General features: G+C 46.9%; 1 protein-coding gene across 1 annotated transcript in view; it reads right to left on the minus strand.

Moving 5' to 3' along the window:
- Positions 1–2,123: 2,123 nt before the first annotated feature.
- The window catches only part of LOC121285182 (desmin-like), a 36,099-nt gene continuing 20,027 nt past the window's right edge, over positions 2,124–18,195 (minus strand). Inside the window, exons 2-9 of the mRNA XM_041201442.1 lie at positions 13,675–13,735; positions 12,496–12,591; positions 11,798–11,959; positions 9,119–9,244; positions 7,434–7,654; positions 5,602–5,645; positions 5,399–5,484; positions 2,124–2,566 (exon numbers count right to left, since the gene is read on the minus strand). Of these exons, the coding sequence (XP_041057376.1) occupies positions 2,525–2,566; positions 5,399–5,484; positions 5,602–5,645; positions 7,434–7,654; positions 9,119–9,244; positions 11,798–11,959; positions 12,496–12,591; positions 13,675–13,735 (838 nt within the window). The 3' untranslated portion in view covers positions 2,124–2,524. The remainder of the gene's footprint in view (positions 2,567–5,398; positions 5,485–5,601; positions 5,646–7,433; positions 7,655–9,118; positions 9,245–11,797; positions 11,960–12,495; positions 12,592–13,674; positions 13,736–18,195) is intronic.

The raw sequence follows: 18,195 nt of genomic DNA on the forward strand, positions 1-18,195 counted from the left end.
GGGAAAAAAAAAACATATAAATGCATGAACTTTTATTCAGGCACCTTTAATTTTGTGAATTCTGGGAGCAGTAATATTATTGGTTGATTTAGTGTTACATACAAGAATGCTGTCGTGTTAGTGAGGAAGAATAGGAAAGCAGAAACAGTTCACATTTCATCTTTTCTAACTTCAAACAACTTAAATGGAACATTGAAATATCGCACGTTTTTCAAAGACATGTAAAGGTCACAGTTAGGAAGCTGTTGCACTACATCAATAACTGCTCAGTCCAGCCTTCAGAACAATCAGTGAGGGAGTGGGGAAAAGCACTGAGCCAACCTGATCTTTATATTCAGATTAAGGGTTAGTACGATGGATTTAAAGCCATCAGTATTGGTTTGCAGTGATTGATCTGTGGGAGACGGCATGGGTCGGGCGGTGAGGGGAAGGGGGGGGGAGGGGAGAGGGGGCAGTGGGACAGGGTTAAAATATTGTCCACTCACCTCTGGTTTAAACCCATCCCAGTCAGAGTGAAGCTTTAAGGCCCCTGTCTCTGTGATCCATTCAGCCTTTCAGGAGGAGCCACTTTTACCCAGAGAGTGGTGAGAATGTGCTCAAAACTGTGCGTGTGCCTTGTACACTGGGTTGTAGATTTTTAATCCATAAGGGAATCAAGGGTTATGGGGAAAAGGCAGGAAAGTGGAGTTGAGGATTATCAGATCAGCCATGATCTTGTTGAATGGCGGAGCAGACTCGATGGGCCGAACGGTTCCTACATCTTATGGCCTTATGCAGCGTGGAGTAGTTGAGGCAAATAGTGTAGACGGGGAAGCTATGTGAGGGAGAAAGGAATCGAAAGATATGTTGATGGTGTGGGGGTGGGAGGAGGTACCTGCGGAGCATCGAAACACTGGCAAGGCCCAGTTCAGCTGCACGGCCTCTATCTCTCTGCTGCAAATTCTAGGCGATGAAGAATTTGACGGTCACAATCTAATCCTGAACTGGCGGCAGCAAAACTGCCCTAAATAATTCACACCCAACAAACAAGCAAAGCTGATGGGTTAACAAACGGGTACAAAATATCGGTTAATCCCCAGCCCAGCGCATGTGCCTCGTGCACAGGCTGTAGAATTAGTGAAGATCCTGTGAGGGGAGGGGAGGGGAGGGTTTGGGGGAATGGGAGAAAGTTAAAAACATGTTAAAAGATCCAGTTCAAGACATCACATCACATCCAGGCAAGACACAGCAGCAACGTTATGGGATGGCTGGTCTGTCCACTGTTGTGATGATCCATCTCAGTGTTTTGCAGGAAGTCTTAATGCCACAAGCCTAGGAACGATGGTCAGGTAACATGAGCAGAGGGAGAATTAGGATGAGGTTCCTCTGTTCACCATTCTGGCAGCAACTTTAGGAATGAGATTGGGAGCAGCCAGTCCACTCTACATCACCGTCCCAACTTTCACTCCAGCGGTTTCTATGGCTTCGATGGGGAGAGAATTGGTCGGGATTAGATGATGCTGAGACCCTGGTTCACCTCACATCGATGCCCACATTACAGAAACAAGAGCAGGAGGTGACGGCTTCCTTCATGGGATGTGGGTGTCACTGGCAAGGTCAATATTTATTGCCCATCCCTAATTGCCCTTGAGAAGGTGGTGGTGAGCTGTAGCCTCTTGAACTGCTGCAGGCCATGAAGATTACAGTTTTTTTTGGAAAGCTTTAATACAACTTGAGTGGTTTGCTAGGTCATTTCTGAGCCAACCACATTGCTGTGTTCTCTCTTGAGTCACATGTTGGCCAGACCAGGTAAGGACAGCAGATTTCCTTCCCTAAAGGACATTAGTGAACCAGGTGGGTTTTTACAACAATTGATGAAAGTTTCATGGTCACCATTACTGAGAATAGCTTTTTATTTATGTATTTAATGAGTTGAATTTAAATTTATGTGGTAGTGGGATTTGAACTCATACCTTCAAGTCATCAGTCCAAGCGTTTGGATTACTGATCTGGTGACAGAGAGACTGGACTTATGACATTTCCCAATGTTGCCTATGATCACTTCTAGGCCCTGTTGTACAGACAACAAATGCCAATAGCCTGATTTGAAAATGGAAGTTAAGATTATTAATCTATCCAGGTGCAAGACTTGAATCTACATTTATTTATCACACTGTGGAAAAGAAACACACATCAGAAAATCCCTGAATCCCACCTCATTACACAGTACGTCTATAATGATGTAAGAGTGTTCTCAAAAGGATGCAAGATATATTTCAAGATCCTGCTGTCCCTCTTCAGTTGAATTCTTCACTTGGAGCCTCCAACACGCCATGATATACGATTGCTTGTGAAAGGTGAATGGTGGTTTTGACTGGCTGGGTTCCAAGGCACTTTGTTCCTGGTACATGGGCTGTTGCTGCTCATCCAGTAGGTAGTGGTTGTGGGTGGTGGGGGGGGGGGGGCATTGTGAGAGGAGGATGGGGGGGTGTCTCATGTTAAGGTCAAGGGTTGGGTCATGCTCTCTGTGCGTCTCTCCGTGGATTTAAGAAACCTCCTGTTGATGCTGTGAAGACTCGCTGATCACCTGATAGGAAAAGGAAACAGATGCTGTCAGTGGGGAACCTTCATTACCTTCTTGGCAGGGTCGAAGTTGGCATGTGTTAGTGCCCATTTTCCAGGTGTGAAACGATCGTGAAACACAGACCAAGTCATCATTGCACCCAACATACAAGTAATATTACATTTGTTGTGTTAGAACAGCGGAAGCCTTGTGCTGCACTGGGTAGCATCCCTGTCTCTGAGTTAGATCATTTGGATTCAAACCCCACTGGATGGTCAAAGGAGATACATTTATAACATGGCCAAAGAGGCTGAACATCAGTCTGTAAATCCCTACAGCACACACCAGAACAGAAAGGATTCTGAGTCAGCCATATATAAAAAGAATGCTGTTTTTACTCATTCATGGGTTAGGAGGCTTTGCTGGCTGTTCCAGCATTTATTGCCCATCCCTAGTTGCCCTTGAGAAGGCGGTGGTGAGCTGCCTTTTTGGTCATCGTTAGCCTTTTAATTCCAGATTTTTATTGAATTTAAATGCCTCTGTCTTCTCTATCCATAGCTCCAGATTGGCACATGCATTTTCCCACGGCATCTCGGATTCCCTGAGTGAACTATGACACACCCACCACACTTCACACTTTAAAAAGTACTTGACTGGCTATAAAGTGCTTTGGGGCATCCTGAGGCTGTAAGAGGTGCTACATAAAGGCATGTCTTTTCTTTCCAAACATGCAGCCAGGTTTCAGCAGACGTGAATGATGGGCTGAATGGCCTCCTTCAGTATCCATGACCTACAACGCTTCAATTTGTAGTACGGGAATGCCAAATGAATAATGAAAGACTCTTTAATTCACACTAAAACTGATTTTAGTCTGTTTAGCGGCTCTATTTTGAGATCAGTTGCCCAAAGAGGAAATGGATGTGTGTGATTGGTTGTCGTAAAATGGACACAATTCACATCAGTGTAGCACAATCTGCACAGCCATTGGCTCCTCCACATCGCCCCGCCACACACCCCGGCCCCGCCCCCACACCCCCACACCCCCACCACCCCCTCCCCCCCCCCCACACCACCCCCCCACACCACCACCCCCCCCACCACCCCCCCACACCACCCCATGGCTAAATTTGTGAGGGGCTCTTCTTTTTACCACCAGTATGTCCTGAGCATAAGGGCCTCTCCTGGTGGCGTGGTGATAATAACACTGGAATTTAGTAATTTTATAAGGCCAGGGTAATGCTTTGGGGACATGGGTTCAAATCCTGTCACGGCAGCTGGTGGAATTTAAATTCAATTCACAAACATCTGGAATTGAAAGCGAGTCTCATTGATGGTGACCATGGAAGCTATCATCGATTGCTGTAAAATCCCATCTGGTTCACTAGTGCCCTTTAGGGAAGGAAACCTGCCATCCTAACCCGGTCTGGCCTACGCGTGATTCCAGGCCCACAACAGTGGGGTTGACTCTTAACTGCCCCTCTGAAATGGCCTCGCAAGGTCAGTTCAAGGGCAATTAGGGATGGGCAACAAATGCTGGCCTTGCCAGCGACACCCACATCCTGTGGAAGGATAAATAAAAATTTACAAACGGGGGAGCCTAAGGGTGGTTGAATTAGGTGTTAGGAGGCGTTTCTTCCCTCGGACAATCTTGGACAGGGGTACAGGCTGCTGTCTCAAGCTGTGGACACTGATTCACTGAACCCCTATTAGTGGGAGCAGGGCCCAGATGTCACCCAGTACTGTGGAGACTTTAACGAGAGAGGAGATCCCCTGGATGATCTCTGATCACTTAGATGCTCGGAGAAAGAATTCCCAAATGATTTGATTTTATCCAGTTTTTCCCCTCTCCCAGGAGGTGGCACAGCACTGGATGGAGCAGGGATTGTTTATGTTGTGACACACACGATCACAATTAGGTGGGGACAAGCTCAATGAATGAGAAGGCCTTTACACCTCGTCATTGGTTTTGAGTTCGAAGGAGCCTATCACTGGGGAAAAGAGCAGGGGGAGTGAGACTCATTGGGTAGCTCTTTCAGAGAGCCAGCACAGGCATATGGAGCAAATAGCCTCCTTCCGCACTGTGTGGTTCATGCAGCAATTACTCAATGGGTGTTGGGCCTGCTCCAATCGGGTTTCTGAAGCGGACTCTGCAACCAGGAATGGTCTCCCCCCCGCCCCACCCACACCCTCTCAAAGCCTGACTGTAAGAGACTTGTGATTGTTCCCCACCTCATGACCTCCTCCCCAAATGCTCCCTCGTTCATTCCCATACCCCTCTGTGCCCAGGGTTTAGCTGAAGGGACAGCTGCCGGCAACCAAACACTCTCCTCTCGGGGTAGGCTGACACCGAGGAGGTGCAAAGGCACATTTCCAACCAATCACGGAAAGGCCTGTCAGATCAGACTTTAAGCCCAGGCAACACCACTCCGCCCCCCCCCCCCCCACCACCCCTTCCCCCCTCGCCCCCCCCCACCCCGTCACATTGTCTGCCCTCTCAGACGGGATCCAAAAGGATTGTTATTTCAAAGAGCTGGGGAGATCCTCCCAGTGTCCTGTTCTACATCTATGTACCCCTCAACCAACACCCAGAATCAATGATCTTATTTGTGGAATCTTGCTGTGTGCAAGTTGGCTGCAATATTTCCTACATTACAACAGTGACTATACTACAAAAGGAAGCACCAAACTGGTTGTAGAATGCTTTGGGGATTCTTGAGGTCGTGAACGATGCCAGAAGAATGCAGGTCCATTCTCTCACTCATGAAATGTATCCCCCCTCCCCCCTCTCCCCACCACCTCGTTCTCTCTTTCTCTCTCTCTCTCTCTCTCTGCCTCCAAGTACTCTGCTGCTCTCACCTCTCCATCCCTTGTTTCGTAAGTCTTGATGGTCACCGTCTTTTTGGTGTGCACTTCACCAAGATGTGACTGCTCAGGGCTGGTCTCTGGAAGGAAGACATTGCAGAGTTACTGGTGCATCTCCGATTCACGGGGAGATGGGGTTGCGGGACTAGCACGACATTGTGAATTGAATCGCTCACATTGGGAGAAGCTTTACTTACCTCTGAAACTCAGGGTGGAAAAAGGCTGGACCGGCAAAACAATTCTAGAGAAAATAAAATCAGAAACTGTGGTTACTTACAGGTCAAGTGTTTAAAGTTCTTAGGATAGAAACAGTTGTACTTTCAGCCAGAAACATTTCAAATTAGAACTGCATGAGATGTTAAACATGGATCCTTTAATACCTCTTCCTAGCAGACTCCCTCTGCTGGTACATGTTGTATGTTAACCTCAAGTGGACAAAATGCCCAATGCAATTTTCAATACACTACATTGGGGGGGCCAGCAATGAAACACAGCCCTTGTTCTGTAAAGATAGGGATCTTTGAAAAGTATTTTGTCTTTTCATTAACCTGAGCCCTCTGATTTCTTGTTAGGAAATTTTTAAGAGGAGAAGAAAGGTCATTTTCCCCAAGAAGATCACAGTGGACCTCAAGTTTTCCTTTCACATTCTCATTAAACCCATAAAGCCAAATCCATCTCCTGGATGAGACATTAAACTGAGGCCCAGTCTGCCTTCTCAGGTGGAGATAAAAGATCCCATGGTCACCATTTCAAAGAAGGAAGGGGATAGATATCCCTCCACTGTCCTGGACAATATTTATACTTCAAACAATATCACTGAGAAACAATGATCAGGTCATTATCATGTTGCTGTTTGCGGGAGCTTGCTGTGTACAGATGGGCTGCTGTGTTACTTATTTTACAACAGTAACTACTAATGGCCATGAAGTGCTTTAGGCCGTCCTAAAGTCCTGACAAATTTAAAGCTTTTTTGGGTCAGTGTTAGCATTCCAGTGGAACATCCTGATTTCTTGTCCCACTGCAGGGTCATACACACAGTATGTAGGCTGACACTCCCAGTGTAGTGCACTGTCACAGGGTGCATACTAAGGGAGTGCTGCACTGTCAGAGGGTCAGCACTGAGGGAGCGCTGCACTGTCACAGGGTCCGTACTGAGGAAGCGTTGTATTGTCAGAGCATCATTACTGAGGGAATACTGCACACTCAGAGGGTCAGTACTGAGGGAGTGCTCTCCTGTCACAGGGTGCGTACTAAGGGAATGCTGCACTGTCAAAGGGTCAGCACTGAGGGAGTGCTGCACTGTCAGAGGGTCAGTACGGAGGGAGTGTTGCATTGCCACAGGGTCAGTACTGAGGAAGTGCTGCACTGTCAGAGGGTCAGGATGGAGGGATCGTTGCATTGTCACAGGGTCAGTACTGAGGGAGTACAGCACTGTCAGAGGGTCAGTACTGAGGGAGTACTGCACTGTCAGAGGGTCAGTACTGAGGGAGCGCTGCACTGTCAGAGGGTCAGTACTGAGGGAGCGCTGCACTGTCATAGTGTCAGTACTGAGGGAGTGCTGCACTGTCAGAGGGTCAGTACTGAGGGAGTGCTGCACTGTCAGAGGGTCAGTACTGAGGGAGTGCTGCACTGTCAGAGGGTCAGTACGGAGGGAGTGTTGCATTGCCACAGGGTCATTACTGAGGAAGTGCTGCACTGTCAGAGGGTCAGGATGGAGGGATCGTTGCATTGTCACAGGGTCAGTACTGAGGGAGTACTGCACTGTCAGAGGGTCAGTACTGAGGGAGTACTGCACAGCCACATGCTCAGTACTGAGGGAATGCCTTACTGTCGGAGGGTCAGTACTGAGGGAGTGCTGCACTGTCGGATGGTCAGTACTGAGGGAGAGCTGCACTGTCGGATGGTCAGTACTGAGGGAATGCCTTACTGTCGGATGGTCAGTACTCTACCCACCACCTCCCCCACCCAACACACACACTCCAGCCCAGTAAAGGGTACAGGCACAGGGGCAATCTGACACATGATGCACCTGCTCTCTTCACCCTCCAGCAGCTTCCTGTAGGTGGCGATCTCCACATCCAGCGCCATCTTCACGTTGAGCAAGTCTTGGTACTCGCGCAGGTGCCGCGCCATCTCGTCCTTCAGGTGGCGGATCTCCTCCTCCAGCCTTGCGATCGTGTCTGTGTAGCCCGCCACCTCGCCTGTGAACCTCTCCTCCATTTCCCGCATCTGGCGCATCAATGATTCATTCTGCCAAAGACAGTCCCAGGTGAAAAGCAGAGCGATCACTGAGGCTGGGTGTACCTCAGAGACAATATCATACAGTACTGAGTTAACTCTTAATAATTAATGGCGTAAGTTCCCTTGGAATGCTGTGATAATTGTTATCTGCTCATCAGTCTCTCCAGCCCAGAAAGCGAACAACCAAAACTATGGTATATCATTCCTTCAGGTTGTGAATTGCTTGAGGAGTAATTGTTTAGTTTTCCTGATTCTTTTTAAAACCTAAATAAATCTAACAGGCACATATATCAATTGGAGTTTGATTGTACTTGTGTGGTGGGAATTAACTGGGGATTCGGTGCATGTTGGGCTTGGAGGCGCATGTTTACAATGTGTGTTTCTGTAAATAAAAACTTATCACATTATGTAAAGATTGGCTCCAGTTCTATCCTTCACCACCTGGCTTTCTATACTGTTGCACATGACATAAGATGTCCTATTCCATTCAAACTTGGGCTGTAGTATTTGGAGCACAGTAACAGGCCATTCAGCATGAATCACAAAGGGTTAGTATGCAGGTACAGCAGGTAATTAGGAAAGCTAATAGAATGGTATTGTTTATTGGGAGGGGAATTGAATACAAAAGTGGGGAGGTTATGCTTCAGCTATACAGGGCATTGGTGAGACCACATCTGGAGTATTGTGTACAGTATTGGTCTCCTTATTTAAAAGGTGTAAATGCATTGGAAGCAGTTCAGAGAAGGTTTGCCAGACTAATACCTGGAAGGGTTGGTTGTCTTATGAGGAAAGGTTGGACAGACTAGGCTTGTGTACGCTGGAGTTTAGAAGTGTAAGAGGCAACTTGATTGAAACATATAAGATCCTGAGAGGTCTTAGACAGGGTGGATGTGGAGAGGATGTTTCCTCTTATAGGAGAGTCTAGAACTAAGGGTCACTGTTTAAGAATAAGGGGTCACCCATTTAAAACAGGGATAAGGAGAAATTTTTTTGAGGCTCGTGAGTCTTTGGAACTCTCTTCCTGAAAAGGTGGTGGAAGCAGAGCCTTTGAATATTTTTAATGCAGAGGTGGATAGAATCTTGGGTAAACAAGGGGCTGATATGTTTTCTGGGGTAGGTGGGATGCAGGTTTCAGGTTACTATCAGATCAGCTGTGATCTTATTAAATAGCAGAGCAGGCTCAAGGGGCTGAATAGCCTACTCATGCTCTTTGTATGTTCGTAAGTTCGTATCGTTCAATCAACATCACTAAAACAGATTATCAAGTCATTCTCACATTATTTTTGTGGGAGCTTGCTGTGCACACATTTGGCTGCCGTGTTTCTGATAATACAACAGTGACTACATGTTAAAAAAACCAAAGGGGCTTTGTGACATCCTGAGGTTCTGAAAGGCGCTATAGAAATGCAAGTTCTTTCTTTTCCTTTACAATCACAGGTGGAGAATTCACAACAAGGCTCATCAAACACTCACAGATCCTTTGAGGGCATCAATCTCACAGGTGTAGCTCTGAACTTGGTGTCGGTACTCCATCACTTCCTGTTTGGCCTGTCGCAAGGCATCATTGTTTTTGACTGCGCTCTGATTCAAATCGGAGACCTGGATGGGAAGCAAAAAGCATTTAGTTCATGGGTCATTCCTTGGCCTCGAGTCCCACTCTTCAAGTAACCACAGTAATGCCATTAGATGTTAATGTTCCTTTTGATTATAAGGTAAGGCCTTTTCTCCACCCCAGAGGGCTGTAGAGGCTCAGTCATTAAGAATGTCCAAGAATGAGATTGATAGATTTCTACATATTGAAAATATCAAGGGATACAGGTGTAATGCCGGAAAAAGGTATTGAAGTAGAAGAGCAGCCATGGTCTCATTGAGCAGGCTCAAAGGGCTGAATGGCCTACTCCTGCCCCTATTTCTTATGCTCTTATGTCCATTTGTTATGTGACCCTACATGGGGGTCACAGGGGGGTGGAAAGGTAGTGTAGTGGCAAAGTCACTGGTCTAGTAATCCAGATGCCCAGACTAATATCCTGGGGACAAGGGTTCAAATCCCACCATAGTAGCTGGTGGAATTTAAATTCAGTTATCAGTTAGGATGACTGTGACAATTATCATCAATTGTTGTTAAAAACCTGTCTGGTTCACAAATGTCCTTTAGGGAAGGAAGTTTGCCACCCTGGTCTGGCCTACATGTGACACCAGAACCACAGTAATGTGGTTGACTCTATGGAATGACTCTAGCAAGCCACTCAGCTCAAGAGGCAAGTAAGGATGGGCAATAAATGCTGCCCTTGACAGTGACACCCACATCCTGTGAAAGAATAAAAAATGACATAGCCACCACTGTTGTCCCATAGCCCATGTGTTGTGGGGATGGATTAATTAATTCTTGGAATTTGGATTTTGTTGGCCAAGTTGCTATTTATTGCCCATCTCTTTGTTGCTCTTGAGAAGATAGCGGTGAACAGCTGGTAGCATTTTAACATAATTGAATGGCTTAGTGGGTTATTTCAAAGGGTACTTAAGACTCAACCACATTACTGTAAACACCTATAGAACCAGACAGCAGACTTCCATCCAGAAAGTGACATCAATGAACCTGATGGGACTTTGACAACAATCCAACATGGGTTTACTTTAACTGAATAGTCACTTGGTGGTATGGAACTTGGATATTGCTGAAAAGAGAAATAATTTGCTGAAGCTTTTCATCTTGCACTCATCAGGACAAACCTAAGAATGCCAAATTTCAGATAGTCACAACAATTTATACTTCAGGGGAAAAGGATGCTGATTGGTTGGTAGTTAGCTGGTAACGCTGGTAACACAAGCAATATTTTACTGATTTGAAAGTCTCAAACTGCCCAGAGTGGTATCTTAAATCATGTTTTCATGGATTATTATTCCAGTAATGCAACTCCCACATGCTGCTGTACAGTACCCCGTAAGAGATTGTAAGTGAAGACGATTTGTTATGGGACCCTGAGAGCAAATATGGCCACCATCGTGGTGTCGCCATTCACGTGTTATAGTGGGAAGGATAGGAAATTCCGGGAACATTTTCCAATGTGGGGGAGGGGTGGGGCTAGGGGGTTCACCCGATTGGCTGTTTTGATCCAGATGGAAGAAGGGTCAACCGGTGCACCTGCTGATGCTTTGGCATTGGGTTCATTAATAAGGGAGTCCACAAAAAGCATATCCAGTTTGACATTTCCTACAATATTGTAGAATATTGCAGCCCAGAAAGAGGCCATTCGGCCCACTGAGATCATGAGTGATTTCACAGCATCATGAAGCCTGAACCCTCAGATTAAATCAGATTCCCTACAAAGTGATATGGCAAACAGGAGATCACTGGCATCAATCCCATTGTCTCCCATACGCCAAGCGAGTGTGATAATATTTGAGCAAGTTCCCTGCTCTGTGTGATTAATTGTGTTAAGCCCACAACCCTATCCCCTACTCCGCTCCCGACGGTCCCCAGACCCAGCACTGAAGCCATAGAACCAAAGAACCATAGAACACTACAGCACAGAAAACAGGCCACTCGGCCCTTCTAGTCTGTGCCGAAATATTATTCCGCTAGTCCCATTGACCTGCACCCAGTCCATAACCCTCCAGACCTCTCCCATCCATGTATCCATCCTATTTATTCTTAAAACTTAAGAGTGAGCCCGCATTTACCACATCAGATGGTAGCTCGTTCCACACTCTCACCACTCTCTGAGTGAAGAAGTTCCCCCTAATGTTCCCCCTAAACCTTTCCCCTTTCACCCTAAAGCCATGTCCTCTCGTGTTTATCTCTCCTAATCTAAGTGGAAAGAGCCTACTTGCATTTACTCTGCCTATACTCCTCATAATTTTGTAAACTTCTATCAAATCTCCCCTCATTCTTCTACACTCCAAGGAATAAGGTCCTAACCTGTTTAATCTTTGCCTGTAACTCAACTCCTGAAGACTCGGCAACATCTTAGTAAATCTTCTCTGCACTCTCTCAATCTTACTGATATCCTTCCTGTAGTTAGGTGACCAGAACTGCACACAATACTCCAAAGTTGGCCTCACCAATGTCTTATACAACCTCACCATAACATCCCAACTCCTATACTCAATACTTTGAGAACCATGTGTCGGAGGGAATCGCCCACCACCAACCTTTGACTTGTACCATTCCTCGGCCTCCTGGACATTCTTGGCAGAGATGGTCTCGTACTGTGCACGGATATCGCGCAGAGCAGCGGTGAGGTCAGGCTTGGATAAGTCCATTTCAACCTGAACATGCTGTTCCTGGAGCTGAGCCTGCAGCTCGCGCAGTTCCTTCAAACAAGTAAAGGGGAGGGAAGGAAAGAGACAACTGTAAGACAATAAGAAAATCATTTGCTGACCTCCCGTGGCACTGCTCGGTTCAAGTGGGACGAATGCGCAGCTTACAAGGGCAGCAGTGCTTCAGCCATCTTCCCGTTAATAAGGCCAGAAGGGACTCCCTAGTGTATGTAAACGTTTTAAGTTGTCACAGTGAAAGTGTAATGTTGTAGCATTTGTCAATTGTACAACTTTTTTTTTGCATTGAACAGAATTTCTAAAGAGGAAGGAGACCCCCAACTATTTGTGGTGAAGACTATAACAGCCCTGGAGATTCATGCTTACGTACAACATTCATTTTTGAAGTTAATTGGGGGGGGGGGGGGGGGAAGCTTGGCGGGGGTGCGTGGTGGGGGTAAGGCTGAAGTTTGGCCTCTCTTAATTCTCTTGCACAGGCCCTGGAGAGTCCCCTCATCCCTGCGAAATTGACTGGAGAATGGAGGAAATTTGAGGAATTAAGGGGCCGTCGCTTTGACTCGCTTGACACTCACCTCCTCGTGCACCTTTTTGAGGAACGCAATCTCCTCCTGGAGGGCCTCGATCCTTCGCTCGAGATCGAGCCGGGCAAGCGTAGCTGCATCAACATCCTAGAAATGGAAAAGACACCTGCTGCAGCGAGGGTTAACTTTTCGTTGTTCCCTCACTTGGCAAGATGATTCCTCTCGCCAGCTGTCTGTGACACTTTTAAAAATAATATTGTGGTGGCGAGGGTTAGGGGGGTGAGGGATCTTTAAATAAAGATTCTTCCTGCAGGGGAAAACAGACTGTTTGGAGAGATATTTCATTGCTTTATCCCCAGGAGACTGAGTGATTGGCAGCAAAATCCATCTTTTGCTCCCCTTTTACTCCAGAATTTTGTTAAGATGACAGTTCACCTCCCGAAGGGCAATGAATGCTGGTCTTATCAGCCAGACCCACACCCCTGAGAAGGAATCTTTTTAAAAAAAAACATGCTATCAATTGCCAGAGATGGGATCCAAGACCTCACGGCAATGGCTTCTCAGAATGTGTTCTCCGTTCCTTCATCATCGCTGGCTCAGCACCCTGGAACTCCCTTCCTAACAGCGCTCCCTTAACACCACCTGGGCTGCAGAGGTTCAGGCAGGCGGTTCACCACCACCTTCCTCACGCGGCAGTGAGGGACGGGCAATAAGTGCTGGCCCAGCCAGCGACGCCCACGTCTGCGAGGAGGGATTTTTAAAGAGGCTGCACGATGTTGTTAGCGACAGGATCTCGGGGTGAGGGTCGCTGAACAGACACCCCCTCAGGATGTAAAACAATGGTGTTTGCTCTCCGATTTGGGTGGTGCTAGCGGGGGAACAGCAGGTCTCCCGTCATTGGTCTGTCTCCGACCTTCCACCTCACCCCCTGCATCAGGCTACATAGCCTGAGCGGTGTTGCCAACTCTGACGGGCGGCTTCATTACATGAACTCTCACCTCCATCGGCCCCGCCCCCACAATCCTGCTAATCCCTCCCCCCACCCCTCATGGCCAATCAGAAAGAGAACAGACTCTCCCTTACCTGATTGGATGTTTCTTAGCCGCCAGTCAAACACCTTTCAACAACCAATAAACTAAAGTGTTTAAAGAAAGTGTAAATAAACGCATCTTTTTCTTAATGCCCCCGGTAATCTTTCTCCTGGGAACGGGATCAGAATGCAGGACTTACGTGCCGGAATGCCGCTAGATTATTCTCAGCCTCCTCCTTCAATTGGATCTCATCTTGTAATCTGCAGATAAAAGCACAGGGTCGCAATCTGAGTCTTCTCTTCATGGACTGACTACTTAGATTATCTCTTTTGAATGACGTCCCTCTTGTCCTCACTATAAGGCTCCAGTGAGTGTCATCAGGTCTGAGTTGCCTCGGTGGGGAGGCAGTGGCATAGTGGTATTGTCAGTGGACCAGTTAATCCAGAGACCCAGGGTAATTCTGTGGGGATCTGGGTTCAGATCCCATCCCAGCAAAATGGTGCAATTTGAGTGACCACAAAACCATTGGCAATTGCTGTAAAAATCCACCTGGTTCACTAATATCCCTTTAGGGGAAGGAATCCTGCCATCCTTACATGGTCTGGTCTGGCCTACATATGACTCCAGACCCATGACTCTTAAAGGCCCCCTGAGCAAAGGCAATTAGGGATGGCTGATGGATGCTGGCCTAGCCAGTGACACTCACATCCACATCCCATGATCAAATTAAAAAAAAAACATGCTCTCCTGAGCACATTAGAAGTATGTGCTTTGCTTCCTTCTCATCCTGTCTGAGGCCTCAACTACAACTTGCCATATAGGCCTCATCCTATCGCTTAAATGTCACCCTAGTTATTGTTATATAGGCCTCACCCTACCCCATGTTCTAAACTAGGCCCTCCTTATCCTAGGCATCAGCCTGCTCTTTGTCAGGTAGCCATGTGCAGTTATTTTTGGTGATCACCCACTTGCTAACTTGGTCGTAACTTCCTCTTGCAATTCAGTAATGGAATTAGCTTTCAGGTCCTTCCAAACGCCCTTGAAGCTGATCCTATTTTTACCTTTGTTCTCAGCTGCCCTCCCAGTAAATCCCCTGCTCTTGTCGCAGCTGTTTACAGATTCTGGCTCGAGATTTATCTTTCAGACGACTGGCCCACTATGTGCAACTCTCTGAGTTTACAGCCTCCTTAAACTGTCAGCCGTGATTCAGCGGGTGCAGGAACTCTCATCTCTAAAGTCAGGAGCTGTGGGTTCAAATCCCACCAGAGACATTGCGCCCAGTACTCAAGGCCGACAGTACTGAGGGAGGGTTGCACGGTCAGAGATGCCATCGAGGGGCCAAATGGCCTACTCCTGCTCCTACGTTCCAGCTAAAAGAGACGATAAACCGAGACCCTGTCTGCCCTCGTGGGTGAAAGCAAAAGATTCCATGGCACAATTTCAAAGTACAGCAAGGGGGAGTTCACTCCAGTGAACTGGACAACATTCGGTCAACATGACTAAAACAGATCTCTTGGACATCTGTTTCATTGTTGTTTGTGGGAGCTTTGTGTGTGCAAATTGGCCGCTGTGCTCCCGACCAGAGACTTCAAAAATATTTCAAAAATGTCCCACAAACAGCAGTGGGGGTAATCGAGCTGCTACGTGGTTTAGTGATGTTGGTGGTGGGATAAATATTGGCCCAGGGACAGGACAGAACTCCCCAGTTCTTCTTTGTAACAGCGACCATAGAATCATTTACATTCACCTGAGAGGACAGGAAGAGAAAACATTACTGCATCAGACTTTGTAATGGGACATGATAACCCACAAACATCTAACTCTGGGGTGAGATGGAGACCATGGAGCCAAGCCTGGCACTGAAACACCGGAGGAAATTAGCAAAACAAGGAGTTGGCAGGTGGAAAGAGGCACCACCCTCATGAAAAGTGCCCTGCACTGGCTCTTTGAAAGAATTATCCAAATCATCTCACTCCCCTGCTCTTTCCCCGTAACCCTGCAAATTTTTCGTTTTCAAGTAAATTCCCTTTTGAAAGTTGCTATTGAATCTGCTTCCACCGCCCTTTCAGGCAGCGCATTCCAGATCACAACAGCTCACTGAGTAAAAAAAAAATCCTCCTCATCTCATATCAGTTTCTTTGCCAATTATCTTAAACTTGTGTCCTCTGGTTCCTGACCCTCCTGCTGCTGGAAACAGTTTCTCCCTATCGACTCTATCAAAACCCCTCATAACGTCTCTACTAAATCAGCCCTTAACCTTCTCCACTCCAGTCTCTCTGCATAACCTCACCTCTGATCCTGTTCTAGTAAACCTCCTCTGCACCCTCTCCAAGGCCTTGACATCCTTCCTAAAGTGCGGTGCTCAGAACTAAACAATACTCCAGCTGGGCCTGGACCAGTGATTTATAAACGTTTATTGTAACTTCTTTGCTTTTGTACTCGATGCTACTATTTATAAATCCATGCATGCTTCTCAATTCGATCAGTCACCTTCAAAGTACAGGTAACAGTGAAAATCTGATGGTCGCCATATAACGGAGCGGCTGAGGTTTTAATGCATAAGCTCATTGTAAATTGTGTCCAGGACAGTGAGACACACAGAAACACTGCTGGACCAGGATTCAAAAGATCAGTGAGTGCAGGGGTTTACGGGTAACTGGGGCTTGGTGTGAGTTAGGATACGGGGCGGCAGAGTTTGGATGAGCTCAAGGCTATGGAGGGTGGAAGATGGATGTATAAACAGAGTGTCAGCGTGGGGGAGTGGCTGAAGAAATGAGCTCAAAAGGGTGATTGAAGAAAAGGATTACATCCTGTGGAGCCTAAACCCTGAGTGTTCTTTCAAAGAGTATTGACAGTGAATCCCTGTTGACATTGAACCAATATGAAGATGAGCGTTCAAACTATCAGAAGGACCTCATTCAGAAATAAAATCAGCGCATAGCTGAGAGTGATAGAGCTTCTCGATAATGGACACACTCCTTGGGTCTAAGCAGTCTGTCCATCCCTTGATAAATTCCTATGTACTCCACTGCCTGTATCCCAATCATGTTCACCCCATGTGCTTGGTGACCTACACTGGTTCCCAGTCTGGCAATGCGTCAATTTTAAAATTTACACTCTCATTTTCAAATCCATCCAGGCTCTCACCCCTCCCTATCTCTATAATCTCCTCCAGCCCTACAATCCTCTGAGATCTCCAAGGCCCTCCTGGCCTCTTGTCTAACCCTGGTTTTAATCGCTCCACCATTGGCGGCCATGCCTTCAGCTGCTTGGGCCCTAAGCTCTGGAATTCCCTCCCTAAACCTCCCCGCCCCTCTCTCTCTCTCTCTCTTTCTCTCTCCTGGGCCCAAAGCTCTGGAATTCCTTCCCTCAATCTCTCCTTCATTAAGATGTTTACTCTTTTGACCAAGCTTTTGATCGTCTATCCCAATATCTCCCCATGTGGCTCAGTGTTTTTTATTCGACGATCCCTCCTGTGAAGTGCCTTGGAATGTTTTACTACATTGTATATTTGGAATTTTCTACTCCAGAAAACTGTGAACTCTCAGTCAGTGAGTATATTCAAGACTTTGATTGAGAGATTTTTTGGAGTTTTGAGGGAAGCTAGTGGGAAAGGTGAGTTGATATAGAAGATCCGACATGATCTTATTGAATGGCGGGGCAGGCTTGATGGGCTGAATGGCCTACTCCCGGTCCTATTTCTTATGTTCTTATGTAAGAGAGAATCTAACCATTTCCCCTTGACATTCAATGGCATCACCATCACTGAATCCTCCACTATCAACATCTTGGAGGTTACCATTGACCAGAAACTGAACTGGACTACCCATATAAATACCATGAATATAAGAGCAGATCAGAGGCTGGGAATCCTTCATGGGATATGGATGTCACTGGCTAGACCAGCATTTATTGCCCATCCCTAGTTGCCCTTGAGAAGGTGGGGGTGAGCTGCCTTCTTGAACCGCTGCAGTCCATGTGGTGTAGGTACACCCACAGTGCTGTTAGGAACAGCGATATATTTCCAAGTCAGGATGGTGAGTGGCTTGGAGGGGAACTTCCAGGTGGTGGTTTCCCATCTATCTGCTGCCCTCGTCCTTCTAGATGGTAGTGGTTTGGAACCAGCTCTTGTAGATGGTACACACTGCTGCCACTGTGCATCAGTGGTGGAGGGAATGACTGGCTGATGCTTGGGTATGCGAAGGGGTGCTCATTGCCATGGCAACAGCACCTGTCGACCATTTCACTGGTCATATTTCTTTTTCACATGAAGTGGATCTGGAAGTCAGCACAATGCGTGGGCTGCTGTGACCACAGTATTCCCCCATTCAGCCAGGGGTGTGATTGTGTATCTTTGTCTTTATCACCTTTATCTTTTCATTCAACTGTCAGCCAAGAATTCGAGTTTGGATGTGGTGATGGGACTGGGGTTGGGGAACAAGTTGAGACTGAGGCTCTTTTCTTTGATGAGGAAACCCTCTGGATGTTCAGAGGAGCCACATGTTGTTTATCATAGAATCACAGAATCACACAGTGCAGAAGAGGCCCTTTCGCCCATCGAGTCTGCACCGACACGTGAGAAACACCTGACCTACCTACCTAATCCCATTTACCAGCACTTGGCCCATAGCCTTGAATGTTATGATGTGCCAAGTGCTCATCCAGGTACTTTTTAAAGGGTGTGAGGCAACTCGCCTCCATCACCCTCCCAGGCAGCGCA

This window comes from Carcharodon carcharias, chromosome 12, assembly GCF_017639515.1.
Source record: "Carcharodon carcharias isolate sCarCar2 chromosome 12, sCarCar2.pri, whole genome shotgun sequence".
NCBI classification, from domain to species: domain Eukaryota; kingdom Metazoa; phylum Chordata; class Chondrichthyes; order Lamniformes; family Lamnidae; genus Carcharodon; species Carcharodon carcharias.